Source organism: Talpa occidentalis, unplaced genomic scaffold, assembly GCF_014898055.3.
Source record: "Talpa occidentalis isolate TD23 unplaced genomic scaffold, MPIMG_talOcc4v2.1 talOcc4.4, whole genome shotgun sequence".
NCBI lineage: Eukaryota > Metazoa > Chordata > Mammalia > Eulipotyphla > Talpidae > Talpa > Talpa occidentalis.
The window spans coordinates 46,436,053-46,451,919 of record NW_023604295.1 but is presented as its reverse complement, the minus strand read 5'-3'; the positions used below and the strand labels follow the sequence as shown (position 1 = coordinate 46,451,919).

Below are 15,867 nucleotides of genomic sequence, written 5' to 3'. Positions count from 1 at the left end.
AGCATCTCCAATGTATACAGCAGAGTATGAGAAACAAAATGGTAAGCAAAAATAAACATAGCTTCTGCTTTTATTCATTTTATATGTTCTAGTGATCTTAAACATTTAAATATTTTAAACAACAGATATATACTTTTCCTGACTCACATATCCAAAACACCTTTTCCTGGATGATACAACAGAAAAATAACTCAGCAGAAACCAAAAGACCATGCTGTCATACTTTGTCTATGCTTCAGCTTGCTATATTATCTTGGATCATTTTCTTCATTTTTTAAGTTGTTTACTGGTATTCGTGTGATATGGAGTCTCAAAATAGCAAAATTCCTTCTAGTTAAAAAATGCAATGTTCTCACCTTGATAATTTCCACCAATTGATCCACACCACTGTCCCCTGGAAATATTGGTTGTCCTAGCAACAGCTCAGCCAACACACAGCCTGCAGACCATACATCTAAAGATAAAGTAAAATGAAGATCTTGTGGATAAGCTGTATGGAAAAATGTTTATATTCATTTCTAATTTTACTTTGCTCAGACAGATATTATCACAAGCTAAAGATCATATATTCCAGAACAGAGAGAAAAAGCCATAAAAATTAGTGCATTTTAAAATTTTTAAACAAGGTCAATGAAATTATTTCAATAAAAGGCAAAGTCTATTTAATATCAAATATCAGGTATTCAAGTCTTCAACAATCAAGACAAGGCTATCGTACCAAAACATAGGACATGATTATTTATCCTAATTAAAAATGTGTCAAAGTGACACCACATCTGCACATTACTAAGTGCTTACAGAGTAACGGCAAGCAAGGCTTCAATCTCCTAGAAACAGGGTTTTAAGTCAATGAAAATTTTGAGAAAAAAATTTTGAGATTTTAAATGGCTGACTTTTATGTTGTAACATGACTGACAGAAAAATGCACTTAAATATATTATCATCGTTAAGTGCAAAGAGAGATTTCACAAATTAGAAGTAATTCACTTTTAATTCCAAGTGGGAATCTCGGTGCTTACAGAAAAGTTCTAAAAACAATTTAGTAACTTTTATTAATTTGTAAATTTAATTAATAAATTAAAAAATAATTTAAAGTATACATTCTGGCTTACCCAAGATAGTCCTAGTTTAGATCTACTGTCCTGGCATGGTTACTAGTAGTATCGCCTTTCCTTCTTAAAATTATCACCAAATGAGAGGATAAATTATATGGTCACTCTACTCACAGCCCACTATTAAAACTTCCTACAAGGAGAAGCTAATTTTCAGTTTTCAGCTGCCCCAGATTACTGAGTTTTATATGACCTAGCAATCAAGTGTTCTAGGGAGATGAACTTAAGTCAAGAGGGAATGGAAATCCCTGCTCCAGTGTCTATATCTTACTGACCTAGAAAAATGATAAAATATTTATTTAATAAATTCAAGTTGATACTGTCCAGTCCCAAGCAATGATAGCAAAGACACCTATTTTGCAAACAGAGACTAAGAGAATCCTCCTTGATATATCAGGAAATCGCTTTAAAAAGAAAACATGAAAACCTGCTGGGAAATCTTTACTTCACATCAAAGCCAACAGCAATACTCTTAAAATCAGATGGAAAAACTATTTCTCGTTAATGTAAATGCTTCATTTTGATCTAGGCTAAAAAATATCCCTATACCTAGGCTAATAAGATGGAAGGTAATAGGCATTTACATCTTTCCCCTAAAATGAAGAATAATTCACCGAAGGAGACACGCCTAGAAAAATGGCAGGTGAATATTAATACTTTTATTAAAAAGGACCCCACAGGGAACACTTTCTCATGCAAGATTAGTTACTGATATAGGAGATAAGGAGTAAAATATAAGGAAAACTATTGCTTAGTAGTTGCCACAGTAGATTAATAATCAAAAGAATCAGGTGGCATCCATACTGTGATCTTCAATTCACAGTAAACTCAGGCAAATTACTAACTCATTACAAATTACTAAAATGTCTTTCACTTTCTGGGTGGCACCAAACCTCTTCTGTTCTTACTTTACAGGACAAATGGAATCAATTCTCCAAACAGGACAAAACAGAAGTAAACAGAAGGCACACCAAAAAAAACATGTGCTTTGGCTCATTGAATTTTCTGGTTATTTGGGGGTTGAGCCAAAACAGCATTCTGTTATACACTTAACTTAATTTGTGGCAAAAGTGATCTTTCAACACCATGTAGTTTAAGATACTTCACAGGTAAGGAAATTAAGGCACAATAAAGCTCAATGGTTTGTTTAAGATAAAATTACTGAATAACAGCTGGACCTGGGACCCAAGTTTAATTCCCAATCAAGAAACCATTGTCTTGAATTAAGTGTCTCACTGTCAGTGAGATTTCTTCAAGGGTCTGTCGAATCAATTCCTTATCTTAAAGAAGCCATTTGTTCTTAATCTCCCATTTCTCATCAAGAGAATGTAATTAGTCTTGGCCTTTGCTCTGACTAGATTTAAATATGACAATAATCTAGCCAGTACTAGCTTTGTTATCACTTCAAGAAAACACCATTGTTAATAATACTTCTAAAATATACCCAGTATTAGCATACTTCTAAGACCTTTGTTGTCCATTTACAAATCTTCCATAGTCTTAAGAGGTAAGTATCCTAAATCTAAACACAAGGGAGACCAAAGCTAGGCCTTTCAGGGTTCATAACACCCAAGTTGAATCTGTATTATATAGTAACCCCTAAATCTGTAAAATCAGAATCTGGGTTTAGCCAAATCAGAATCTGGGTTTAGCCATCTGTGAACTGGTTTCTACTAGAGAAAACAAATGATATTGCCCTTCTTTTGTGAGAAGATTCCAAAGAACTGGTAGTCACAAGCATATTTATGGAAGTAATAGTCTCTCAACAAGGTCAAAGGTCAACATGTTTTCATTGTCAGATCATAATCAGATAATCTGGTCATATTTTTTAAAAAGCAAACAGCATCAATTTTAGGTAATTCCGTCATGACTCATTCCAGTATCTGGATGCAAATTACCAGAATCATACCTGTAAATAAAATATAAAGCAGCTGGAAAATCCAATGACATCTCCAACAATAAAGAGCTGACACTTGCTCTTGAGGATATGCAAGTTAACAAATACCAAAAAATAATATTATGCTATTTTTTGGCACCTTCACTGACAATTTATTTAATCCTCACTATCACTCATAAAGGCAGGCAAAATTGTTAGTAATATCCAATTTACAGCTTAGCTAAATTATAATAAATCTAGAATTTATATCCAGTTCTATTCCAAGCAAAATGTCCTTTTCATGATTTCCTATTTGTCCCCTAACATATGCTATACAATTGTTTTGCTCATGCGCATACAGACACACACCATCCACTCCTCCTCTCCCCACGCTCCCAACATTATACTCTCTATTATCTGGGGCAGCAGGTATCAAAAAGTATGCTTTGCAGAATTATAGGCCCCAGAACTTTTCAGAGTTCCTGACGGGTAAAGCTATTTTCATAAGAACACTAAGATGTTAACTGTCTTTTTCAATGTATTGACATTTTTTGCTGATGGTGCACAAGAAATGGCAGCTAAACTGCTGGCCCCTTCGTACAAAATGCCCTATATGCCTTTCGGCAACGTGTTTCTGTTGCGATGTCTTTGTGCAAATCAGAGAATTTCTACCTGTATCAAGACAAAAGCTATCTGCATCCTAGCTTTTCTTAGTTTTCTATTACTGTGGTTTTTTGTTTCCTTTATATTTGCATGCTTTTGTTTCTAGTTTTAGACTAAAGCATTCTCCTCAATAACAACTTATGACAATAAAATAATTCTGACTTCCACTTGCACACCTAGTCTAAGGCTGCTCCTCCTTTCTTAGCTTCATATTCATGTTCTGCTGATTATGCTATGTTCACTCCCACTAATGGAATAAATGGAGTAGAAAAGGAGGTCAATGGAGACTGAAACAGATTCTCTCTATTCAATTTTTTTCATCACTAAAAACCTTTCATGTGTATTTAACCAAAATATTAATGGAAAAATATTCAAAAAAATAAATTTTGAGTTAACTAAAATTAAATAAGCAAATGAAAGCACAGTAGGAATACCAAAATATGACCATCCTAAATTTCATCATCAACTTAAGGGATGCAAACTCTCTAACTGGTGAGTAGTGAGCAAGCTCAGAAATGGTATTTCAGTGGAATTTAAAAAAAAAAGGAAAGTAAATGTAACTGAAGGATTTATTTGAAATTTTAAAGCTAAAAGCAAACGGATCATATAGTAATAAATGAATAACTATTATTCTCTCTGATAGACCAAGTAGAGTAGCAAATACACCTTAAATTCTTAAAGTTCAAATTTTAGAAATTCTACACTTCTTTTGCATATCTTTGAGAAAGAACATATTTTAGGGCACATTCACATTTAAATGAAAGTACAGATGAGCAATAATAAATTATTAAAAGCAAGATATAAGTTATAATTATAAGTTGTATATTCAGATTCAGTACTTACCTATACTAGAGGTATAATCAGTGGCTCCAAAGATCAACTCTGGTGCCCTATAGTACCGAGAACAGATATACGAAACATTGGGTTCTCCTCGGACCAGCTGCTTTGCGCTAATAAAAAAGATAAAAAGCAGAAATTCTTTAAATCTAAACCTTGAAAGAATATGAACTGTTATTTGTAACACTGAATGTTTGTCTAAGATTCAAAAAAATTCCAACAATATACAAAAAAGAATATGTGAACCATAACTATCTTTAACAAAATTAAGTTGTAACATTAGCACATTACTCTGAAAAAGAATAGTAAATTTTAAAGAATGCATTCTTAACAGTCACCTAAGGAAAAAGAGAAAGAAAAAGTCATAAGGATAAATTCTTTATTTCATCTGTTTCTCTGTCTCCTGAATTCTATCTCTAAATATCAAGAAGAGCAGAAAAGTAAGCAGTACCTCCCCCACCATAGTAATTAATTATAAGAATAAGTACTTGAAAATATACATCTTTTGAGGATAAGAAATTGCCCACTTTTAAAATTATACTTTTGACTCAGAGTGACTATCCCAAGGTTTGCAGAACCAATGAATATTTTTTACCATCTTGGTTAATTTACTGGCTGTCTAAAAATTCATTACCAATAAAAAAGCACTCTCCTTTAGAGTAGAGATGATTCACACCCTATGAATTCTAACTTTGCTGTCCTGAATTTAAATGTTCTCTTAATCCAAGATACCTTTCAAAATACTCTGTGGCATGCATTTTGAAAAGTAAAGTAAAATTAAAATTAGTTTGTTTTGCGATGACTTTCAAATACTTGAAACACAAACTGAAATAAACTGATCAAGTTGCTAGCCACTTTGATGTACAATAAGAGCAAAGATAAATTCAGGAAATAAATGCAAAAAAAAATCAAAACTAAGTAAGCAACAAGAAAAACACAGACAGATTAAAAAGTATTCACAAGAGTTTTAAAGGCTGGGCTTTCTTTCATTTATGTCTGATCCATGATAATTCTTATCCTAACCTTTTCTTCCTTCATCACAAGTTTTGAAAGTGGAAGACCAATTTATTTTTTTAACATTCTCCCCATGTACTACCTTAAATGAATATTCATTCATTTTTAGACTGCATGAAAATTAAGACACCTTTTCAGCCTAAAATGATCAAACCTTTCTACCTTTTAAAGGGTTTTTTTTAATTAACAAGATAAATCCCAGTTATAGTCAGAAACTTCACTATAAGATAAAAGAATATTGCAAACTTTACAACCCATAATTTTTTACTTTTCACTACTTGATAGAACTACCTTCTTTCTCTTCAGGTGAGATTATCTGCAACTCCCTGCCTATTGAAAGTGAGGATGTTCAACACTATTTATTTACAGTCCAGGAAACCCAAGTAGCCCTTCACTTACTTCCAGACCCCATATTTCATCCACTAACAAGTATAACAAGAAAGGTACACTATTTTGTTCAGGTCATCACTAACCTGATACTAAGAGTCTAAAATGTATCTCAAACTCTGCTTGCCCAAAATAACAGTTAAAAACAAAAACAGCAGCTTTGTTATCAGGTTTATATAAGTGAGCTATGACCAGAAAAGTAAAGTATTCCAAACTTACTAGAACAAAGCAATCTCTGTATCTCAGTAGAATGGTCCACAGCAACAGCATTTGATATCACGGTGAGAACAGAAACTCTACTAAACATGATGTCTCATAGTCTTTTTATAGAACATACCAGTCAGTCACTCAGTGGCTAAGACAACCCATAACAATAAAACTCATCTGACTTGGAAAGTTTGTCTTAGAGACAGTTAAATAGTGGTACTTTGTTACAAACATCAACTTCAAAGAGTTTTAATTTAATATCCTTCACCCTTCCTGAAGGTTGAAGGGACATCTATATCTGCAAAATGAGTTGGGTCCTGTGGTAAGTGCTAAGAAACTATACAAAGGAGATGGTCTAAGTAAGAATTAACTCATGATGGAAAAGAAGTGCTTGTTTAATGAAAAAAACAAAACAAAACAAACAAACAAAAAAACCCACAAACCTGGAGAGAATGCAAGGTATATTGAGGTGTCTTAGAAAATGAGAGAAGAGAAATTTCTATAAGGGAATTATACCAGAGAGGAAGTAGGTTATTTGCCTTAGTTAATAGGGATCTTAACTTGATTTCATGTTAACAGATTAGATCAGAGAAATACAAGATATTGAATACTAAGGAAATGAAAAGAATGAAGTCTTATTACACAATATATTGCCAAGGAATCAGTTTAAGAAAACAAAGGATGCTGGAATTTTCAGAAAACAAGGGAGAATAAGAGACTACATTACAGAAGAAAGGAAGAAAATACTGCTGCTGGATCTTTTACCTTCTTCTAAGTTGAAGTTAACTATGAAGTTAAAAAAAAGACACATAGCAGTACGAAACAGTCATTCTTTTCTTAAAATTAGTTGTATTAAGTAAGGAATATATGATACATAACAAAAATTCAAACAATACAAAAGTACAAGCAATAAAAAAGAAAGTTTCCCAAGCTACTTTTAGTGTATTTCCAGCTTCCCTTCCTAGGGGCAATCAATTTATGGGCTTATTATGTATTATTTCAGAAATAAACTAAACATCTATCTGTATACACAGATTATACTCTGTGTTTTTAAAACATAAAAGGGAACATACTATACAGTTTTGGCCTTACTTTTTACTTAATATTTCTTAGAGATCATTTGTTTTCTTTCTTTTCTTTTTTTTTTTTTTTAAAGATTTATTTATTTATACAAGCGCTGGATACAGTCAGAAGCGCGGGGAGGGTGAGAGAATTCACCAGAGCCAGAGCAGGGAGCAGAGCAGGCAGAAGGAGCGAGGTATACTGCTGAGGGGAGCAGCGGGTGGCAAGAGAGGTCTGCGCGCCATGTGGGACCCTCCTCTGGTGGCCAGGAGCAGCCGGGGATAGAACCGGCGCTGCAAAGGCTGCGGGCAGCTTCGCAACCCAGCGCTCAACTGCTGTCCACCGGGGAGGCCCGAGATCATTTGTTTTCAATTCATAGTTGCTTCTTTCTTTTTCATGGGCTGTGTATATTACATTAAATGTATATGTACCATAATTTATCTGGTTATTTTCCTACTGTGACATTTATAGAAAATGCTGTGATAAAACCCATGTATATGTGTACTATTTTACAAATGTAGAAGCATTTCTAAGGGAGTAAGTCCTAGGATTTAAACTGCTCAATGGAAGACTACACAGATTTATACTTCTGACAGAAATTACCAAAAGTAGAAACTGTATTCATTTATACTCGCTAAACAAAATCTACCATATTTTAAAACTGACATCATAAAAGGAATATATTTTAAAAGAGTAGATAGGGAAAGATGAGAGAGGGAAAGGAACGGAGAAGAAAAGAGAATTAGCTTACCTTCCAAAGTCACAGAGTTTTAAGACAGCTGTATCAGGATCCAACAAGAGGTTCTGTGGTTTAATATCCCGATGGCAGATTCCAAAGGAATGGATATAGGCTAAACTTCGAAATAGCTGATACATATACAACTGCAATAAATAGTAAAAAATAAATTGAATACTTTTGCTCCCAAATGAATCAGAATCCTAAGTAGTAAATAACAGATTATCAGAACAGAATACATGAAAAACTAAGCATTATCAGTATTCAATCTTCCTATAACAAATTTCATGTTGTTTTATTATTAGCTAAAGTTTCATTAACCACATTATAGTTGCACCCTTTAAAAACCTAGAAAAATAAATTTTACAAGAGTACTTTATAAATTTTTATTTTACTAGCATCTATTTCACATTTCACCACAATCCAGTTAAGGTTTTGTTTTTTTTTTTTTAAGCACACACACAGACACATACAAGCTCAGAGAGGTAGTCCAAATAATGTGACTAATAAGCAGCATGTGAAGACCAGAAGCCCAGTCTTCTGTTCATTAAGCTCACCATTCCTTAAAAATATTTGCAATTTCATCTTTAAAACAATATTTTTCTGAGATGTCAGTCCCAGGGGTTACTCATACCTAGGAAAACATATGTACTAAAAAAAAAATTAGTCATCAGTGATGTGTCAAGACATTAATAACCCTGTTGATAGCCATCACCATTCTGTTCATATTCTTCAGAAATACAAGAATTTAAAATACTTAAAAACAAATCCTGCTGGACTACTGACATCAAATTTTAAAGAAAAGTATGTTTCAATTTTATTAAAAAATTTTATTATTAAAAAAGATACACTGAAAAACTAGATCTGCATGGAAGAAACAAACTGTTGACTAGGAAACAGAGAGAATTTAATGACAAAGTATGTCTACCTTAAATCTTCTATTTATCCCAAGGTCAGTATTCTGGTTCAGTATTCTGGTTCAGTATAGTCACCTTCTGACTCAAATTTATATACCATGAGGCCTCCCTAATGGCGCACAGGTTAAAGTCTCAGTGCTATCAAGCTTGCCAATCACTGCAGCATGAGTTCAAGCCCCAGCGAGGGAGCTAACTTAACCCACATGGCGTGGCAGACCTCTCGTCTCACCCACTGCTCCCCTAAGCAGTGTTATTGCAGTCGATCAGCCTATTCTGTACCCCACTCTGTCTCTGGTGAATCCTCTCACCCGCCACACCTCCTGCATATACCCCAGTTCTTGTATGCATAAATAAATAAACCTTAAAAAATTATATACCATGGAAAAATAATTTTTAGAATTATTTAAACCAAAAATACCAGTGTCTTGGTAAAATAACATCACTAACATAAAGACAGTTAAAGATTAGAAAAAGCATTGACACAGGGCACCATTCTCTACCTTCCCTTAGGTAGCCATGATGAAAACTGCAGACAGCGGAATTTCAGTATATCCTTAATGATATACTGAACTAGAGGGGTAAGACATTTTAAAAATGGAACATAATGTAAAATGTATAGATAAGATCTTCAATAAGGTCAGCATTTTGCCACCAAAATTATAACTGAGGAATTTAAAATTAAGGTATTGTTATAAATTTAAAAGCTTTATAATTCTATTATTATATCATTACTCAAAGAATCATTGTTCAAGTTCTTATGCTTACTCTCAGTTTTATGAGTTTACTACTACTACAAAAACGAGCTCCCATTGGAAATTGAGTTCAGACTATTTTAAAACAAAAGGAAAGAGTCTACTAAATCTGTGTCAGCATCCTAAGAATCAGTGTTACCAAGAATCAATGGGATAAGTGTTTTCTTTGTCAAAAATGCTTAAGAGATTAAACAAAGCTAAGGTATCGTTTTACTGTATTTATTCATCTGAAAGATCTATCTCCATTCACTACACTTTATCTTTTGAAGTCAAGAATAAAATACACTGTTTTATATCTTTTTATGGTTCTTTGACTCTGTAAAAGTATATTTAAAGGAAAACCGAGAGACTTTCTATAGAAGGAAAAGAGACTATTTTACTAACTGAAGGATACCAACAATGAGAAAAAAATGACTTTTCAGGTACTAGGCACTTTTCTAAGTGTTTTGCACACATTATTTCATTTAACACTATGTAACAGATACTCCCAAGTTTTCTATTTTACTTATAAAGTAACCGAGGCATGGAGAGGTTAGGCAATTCGTCTATTATAATATACTTAGTATTTTGTAGTGGCCAAGGTAAGAATGCCTCTTCAATTATGATTACTTTATTTCACCATATTTTTATTTTATTAAAGTAAAACAATGTAATCATTAAAAAACGTCATCACTAGGGCCTTCCCTGGTGGTGCAAGTGGTTGAGCGCCGCGCTGTGAAGCAGTCTGCAGCCTCTGCAGCACCGGTTCAATCCCAGCCAGCTGGCGAGGGTCCCACACAGCACGGCAGACCTCTCCTGTCTCTTCCGCTGCTCCCCTCAGCAGTGTATTTTGTTAGTCTGCCTGTTCTGTTCCCCACTCTGTCTCTGGTGAATCCTCTCACCCTCCCACGAACCTGGCCTGTACCCCGGTTCTTGTATAAATAAATAAATCTTTAAAAAAAAATGTGATCACTAAATAAAAGACTAGAAGGATAAAGCCTTAGAAACTCAGAGGTAGTACGCATATTCTATAATTCGAGATTTATTTAACTTGTGCTTTCACCCATTTTTATCTATTCCAGCAATCATTCTGTGAGATATAAATTTACCCTCATTTTACAGGCAAGGTTATCAATGAGTTGAAAGCAATCTGAACACAGTACCAAATTTATCAAATTTTACTCAAGTTCAGTGTTAGTTCCTCTGTTTTATACAAATAATAACAATTTTGTTTGTGATTCACAAAAATGCATCCAATTCTCCAATGTATTCAGACTGTTCTTAAACATGTCTTTTCAATTAAAAACATTTAAGTTCACAATGATGATCTGCCACACATCTGTTTTAGAATTGTATTTTAAAACCCAGTTAGTTATAAAAGATGCTCATTAGAAAAGTAAAGGTATTCAAAAACTTTTTTATACATTTTTAACTAATATCAACTACAAAATGACCAGGACTATAAAAAGGATGAGGTTCAAAACAATAAGGTCACAAAACACAATTGCCCCCAGAAAAAGTAAAAGTTAATCAATTATAAAGAAATGCAGTTGCCATTTTGACAATATTTATGTCAAACAAGTTGTTATGAGATGGTGAGATCTATGAGACCATCCTTGTATATCAAAGTTTTTCCCCCCACAAAAAAAAAAAAACCTGTTTTCATAAAACTATGTAGAATAAATAAGCAAATGAGATAAACATCAATTCCAGACAATGTTTCATTTCTAGGCCCTTAAACTTATCTGTGTCCTCAAAGAATAGTGTCCAGGCACAAGAATGTGTTAGGGCTTGCTTTGTATGTCAACTTTAATATGCATGACAATCTTATTTTCTTGTTTAAAATACAGGATGCCAGATAATTGGGTCCAAATATATGCTATCAAAAATATAGAAAAGACATGTGTACCTGGTTCTTTATTACAAACTTATTTGCAATAATGATTTAAAACACTGAAAGGAAAAACAATCTAACTATGATTAAATGTTTGGCTGAATAAATTACAGTACAGTCACAGATAAATATGCAACTATAAAAAGAAAGCCAAAATATCTTTATCCATATTAGTACAGTGATTTGCAGGATGTATTTTTAATTAAAAAAGCAAGATAGAGGGAAATGTATACATTATGTAACCATTTACATTAAAAAGAGGCACTGGAGATAATTATACATATTTGCTTATTTTAAAAATGATAGATTTTAGGATATACTATACAGATATTTTTAGTAGTTAACTATGGGAAAGGGAAGGGATAAGGCAGAGGGGACAGGTATAAAAGTTGAATTTATTTGACTGCATTAGCTTGTTCTATAGTTTTTACTTTGAAAACATGTAAATATATTAATTTTGAAATAAAAGTAAAATTAATTTGAAAAATGTTAAACAAAATCTAGTTTTAAAAAGTGAACAAAAAAAGAACTAAAAACTGAACCAAAAAAAGTTAAATGAAACAATGTTTACTGAGGCATAATTACACAGGGAATTATTCAATTATTTAGCTTTTTTAAAAACTGAAAAAATTGGGCCTCCCCAGTGGCGCAGTGGTTGAGCGCTGGGTTGCGAAGCTGCCCGCAGCCTCTGAAGCGCCGGTTCAATCCCCAGCTGCTCCCCAGCCGCTGGAGGAGGGTCCCACATGGCGCGCAGACCTCTCCTGCCGCCCGCTGCTCCCCTGCCGCTGGAGGAGGGTCCCACATGGCGCGCAGACCTCTCCTGCCGCCCGCTGCTCCCCTCAGCAGTGTACTTCGGTCCTTCTGCCTGCTCTGCTCCCCGCTCTGGCTCTGGTGAATTCTCTCACCCTCCCGTGCTTCTGACTGTACCCAGTGCTTGTATGTATGTATGTACAAATCAATCAATCAATCACTCAATAAATCTTTAAAAAAAAAAAAACCAACTGAAAAAATTTATTCACCCCTAATGTGATACACCATGGAAATAAAGAGAGACTCCAAAAGTTCTTTAATTATCTTCAATTGATGGTAAAGTGTTGTGATTATTATTTTAGGATTACTGTATATAAAGTGTGGGATAAAACAATTATACTATCACTGAAAAATGGAATTTTTAGTATATAAGAACAGAAATACAGATGTAAGACAGTTTAACCACCTTCCAACAATTTTAAATTAGAAATATCAATGTGAACTTATGGATTAAAAAAAAGATATATATTTTTTCTTTCACTGTAATATTTGTTTATTTTTAACACCATTCTTCATTTTTTGTACAATGTATGCTTTCTCATCTTAGTTATAGTCCCCGTGGAATTCCCACCACCAATTCACCTGTGTTATATTTTATCTTTGAAAAAAAAAAATACATTTTTTAGCTTGTCCTAGTATTTTCCTTAAAAAAATAAGAAAAAAACAAAAACAAAACCACACCACCCAGAAACAATAATCAATAGTGTGGCAATTTGCACCACTAACAGTCACACTGTGGTCTCTAAGTGCTATTTTCCAGTAAAAGGATAAGGTCTCTGAAGAAAAGGCTGACTCCAAGTCTATGGAAGAAATATAAAAGATGAATCTAAATCTCTATCCATGCTAGAAAGCCAGGAAGTTATAAAAAATTATCAACTCACAAGAAACATTAAAACAAAAACATGGAACAAAATACCACATTGTTAGCTTTTGGAAGATGTTGCAGAAACAACTAATTATGATAAATTTTCATGAATAAAGGGAATTAATCAAATATATATACTGCTTGTCTTATATAAACTGTGCTTTAGGAGAAACAAATAGTTGACACAAGAAAATTTTTCTTTATGGAAGTATAAATTAAAAAGGAATAGTAACAGTATCAACAGTTTATAACCCTTGATAAATTAATGGTCATAAGCCGTTTTCTACACAAAAAAGAAGATGTTATGTTCTTCCTTATAAAAGCATTCTATCTTACATACAAAATAGTTTTGATTTCTATAAATATATACCTAAAAAGACCAATTTCTAGACAAAGCAAAATACTTAGGAATATATTAATAACACTACTGTGAAAACCAGACCAAGAAATTATTGATTAAATGACCCAGGTTTTTTTTTAAAAGTTTGAGAGAGAAAAAAAGAACCTATAGATTAAAAGAAAAATCAGAAGCAAATCAGTCAATTATAATGTAATCTATGGATCTCACTTGGATCCCAATTTAAACAAAGGAACTTTAAATGAATGAATGAATACATTAAATAAATAAATTAAACATATAGCAGGAATATAATGGTAACTGAATATTCAAGGCACTAACTAAATGTTATTTATTTGTATAGGCAAGACAGTGATATTGCACTTATGTATTTAGTCCCTATCTTTTATATATCTATCTGAAATACTTAAAGATGAAAACCATATCTGTGATTTGCTTCAAAATAAATGAAGTGGGGAGCAGACATGGCATAGATAACACAAGAGTGACCATTAATTACTGATGCTGTGAGATGTATACATGGGAGTTCATTACTCTATTTTCTCTACTTTTATTTGTATTTGCAGTCTTCAGTAGCAAATGTTTAGGGTCTATACAGGGGTCTTGATATAAGCAAAAAATTTCTGCAAACAGATACAGGAAAAGAAAACCATTTGGCACATTTCATGCTAGGAAGTGACAGGTGTTGCACAGCTAAGGATCAATGCAGATCTGCTAAAAGGCAAGTAAATTTGGAGAGTAGATTCAACAAGGGTACTGTATAGCCATCTCTTTTCCAAGGAAATTTTGCCAATTCAAAGAAACATGACACTTTAAACACTTTTCTATAACACTGTTTTTGTTTTAATAGTAATTTGCATAGATTTTTCTTATTAGAGGAAGAATGAAATATTTTATTACACTCACATTATTCTATAATCACTTAGTGTTTATTTGCTGAATTAGAGTTAGAACGAAAACTTAGTATTTGCACCTCTTATCACATATCCACAAATCATTTTTTGATTCAGTGCAAAAATTGTCTATTACTTTTATTTTACAGTCCCAAAAATATTTCATCATATGTCAAGTTCATCTTATAGACCAACAATGCTATACTGTTCAGTACAATTTTACCAACAAGTGGCAATGTTGGGTCTCAAAACTAATTCCTCAGGAATTAAATACAGGGTTTTTCTGCTTCATAAATGTGTCAGTGCTCTGCATCACTGGAGTTACAAGGTAGGTAGAATAATATCATCATTCCAAACTAAAAAACTCAAAGATTAATATAGACTGAGGTAATTTAAACTACTTTGCTGGTTATCTTGAATTGAACCTGCTATTTTAAAACCAGAATAAAGTACTAAAGCAAACTTATAGTAAAAAACCTGTGTTTTCTAGTTCCCATTATATCAATTTAATCATAACATCCACCAAGTTTTGTAAGCCCAAATAAAACTAAACTGGAATCAATTTTTTTTAATTCTTAGTGCTGAATTCAACAGGAATCCTGGGCTCCTTGCCAAAATCATTTAGCTACCCAAGTGGGGCTTTGCTGCCCATGTATTATTATAAAATGTAAAACTGTAACTAATGAGTTAAAACTGAAATAATCTGATGTTAAGTCATTTTATTTTCTACAGTCATTTCTATTTAAGGGTAAACTACAAAAAACATATTTAGAGATCTGAACTTTGAAACTTAACACCCAGTTAATTCTCACAATGTCACAGTTAATAAATCACTTGTTTCTAATCATGTACCACAACTTTAATCAAAATTATGCTATATAAATTCTTAGTCATGCATTAAATAAACAAGATGACACTTATAGACATACTGAAAATTAAGTGACACTTTGGTATGCCTATTAAAAATTATCAAATCTTAAACTTCAGTTACAGACACCATAAATAGCTCTATACATGGCAATAAAAACATTGAGTTTGATCATACTTAAAAATTCTTTATAACTTTACATATGTCTGCTATTTACCATGTGGCACCATAAAGATATCAGAAATTAAAAGAATTTAAACTCCTAATTGGATGCGAGAAAGATAAGTAACTTTAGCTTTAGAAATTGGGTGTCAGAAAGGTAAGTAACTTTAGCTTCGCAATCTTTTAAAATTTTACAAGAATTTAATGAAGCACTAACAATACCTTCTTCATCCCTCAGTATTACAAGCAATAAATAGTTAAAACACACCCAGCATTCTCCCGTGGCTCATAATAAGTACTTTCTAAATTGGTGAATTGCTTCATTTTTACATACCTTGACATAGATCACAGGGAGCGTCTGTTTGGCTCGACTATACTGTCTGGCAACTCTGTATACTGTTTCCGGAACATAGTCCAGCACCAGATTAAGATAGACCTCATCTTTCTGAAAGAGTTTATTAAAAACAAACAAAAG

At 32.9% G+C, this 15,867-nt stretch overlaps 1 protein-coding gene across 3 annotated transcripts in view; it reads right to left on the bottom strand.

The window, feature by feature from the left end:
- The window catches only part of GSK3B (glycogen synthase kinase 3 beta), a 170,497-nt gene that overhangs the window by 63,072 nt on the left and 91,558 nt on the right, over positions 1-15,867 (bottom strand). For all 3 annotated transcript variants that reach the window (XM_037525488.2, XM_037525489.2, XM_054700537.1), the window contains exons 4-7: positions 15,727-15,837; positions 7,910-8,040; positions 4,495-4,601; positions 357-454 (exon numbers count right to left, since the gene is read on the bottom strand). In XM_037525488.2, coding sequence (XP_037381385.1) covers positions 357-454; positions 4,495-4,601; positions 7,910-8,040; positions 15,727-15,837 — 447 coding nt within the window. The remainder of the gene's footprint in view (positions 1-356; positions 455-4,494; positions 4,602-7,909; positions 8,041-15,726; positions 15,838-15,867) is intronic.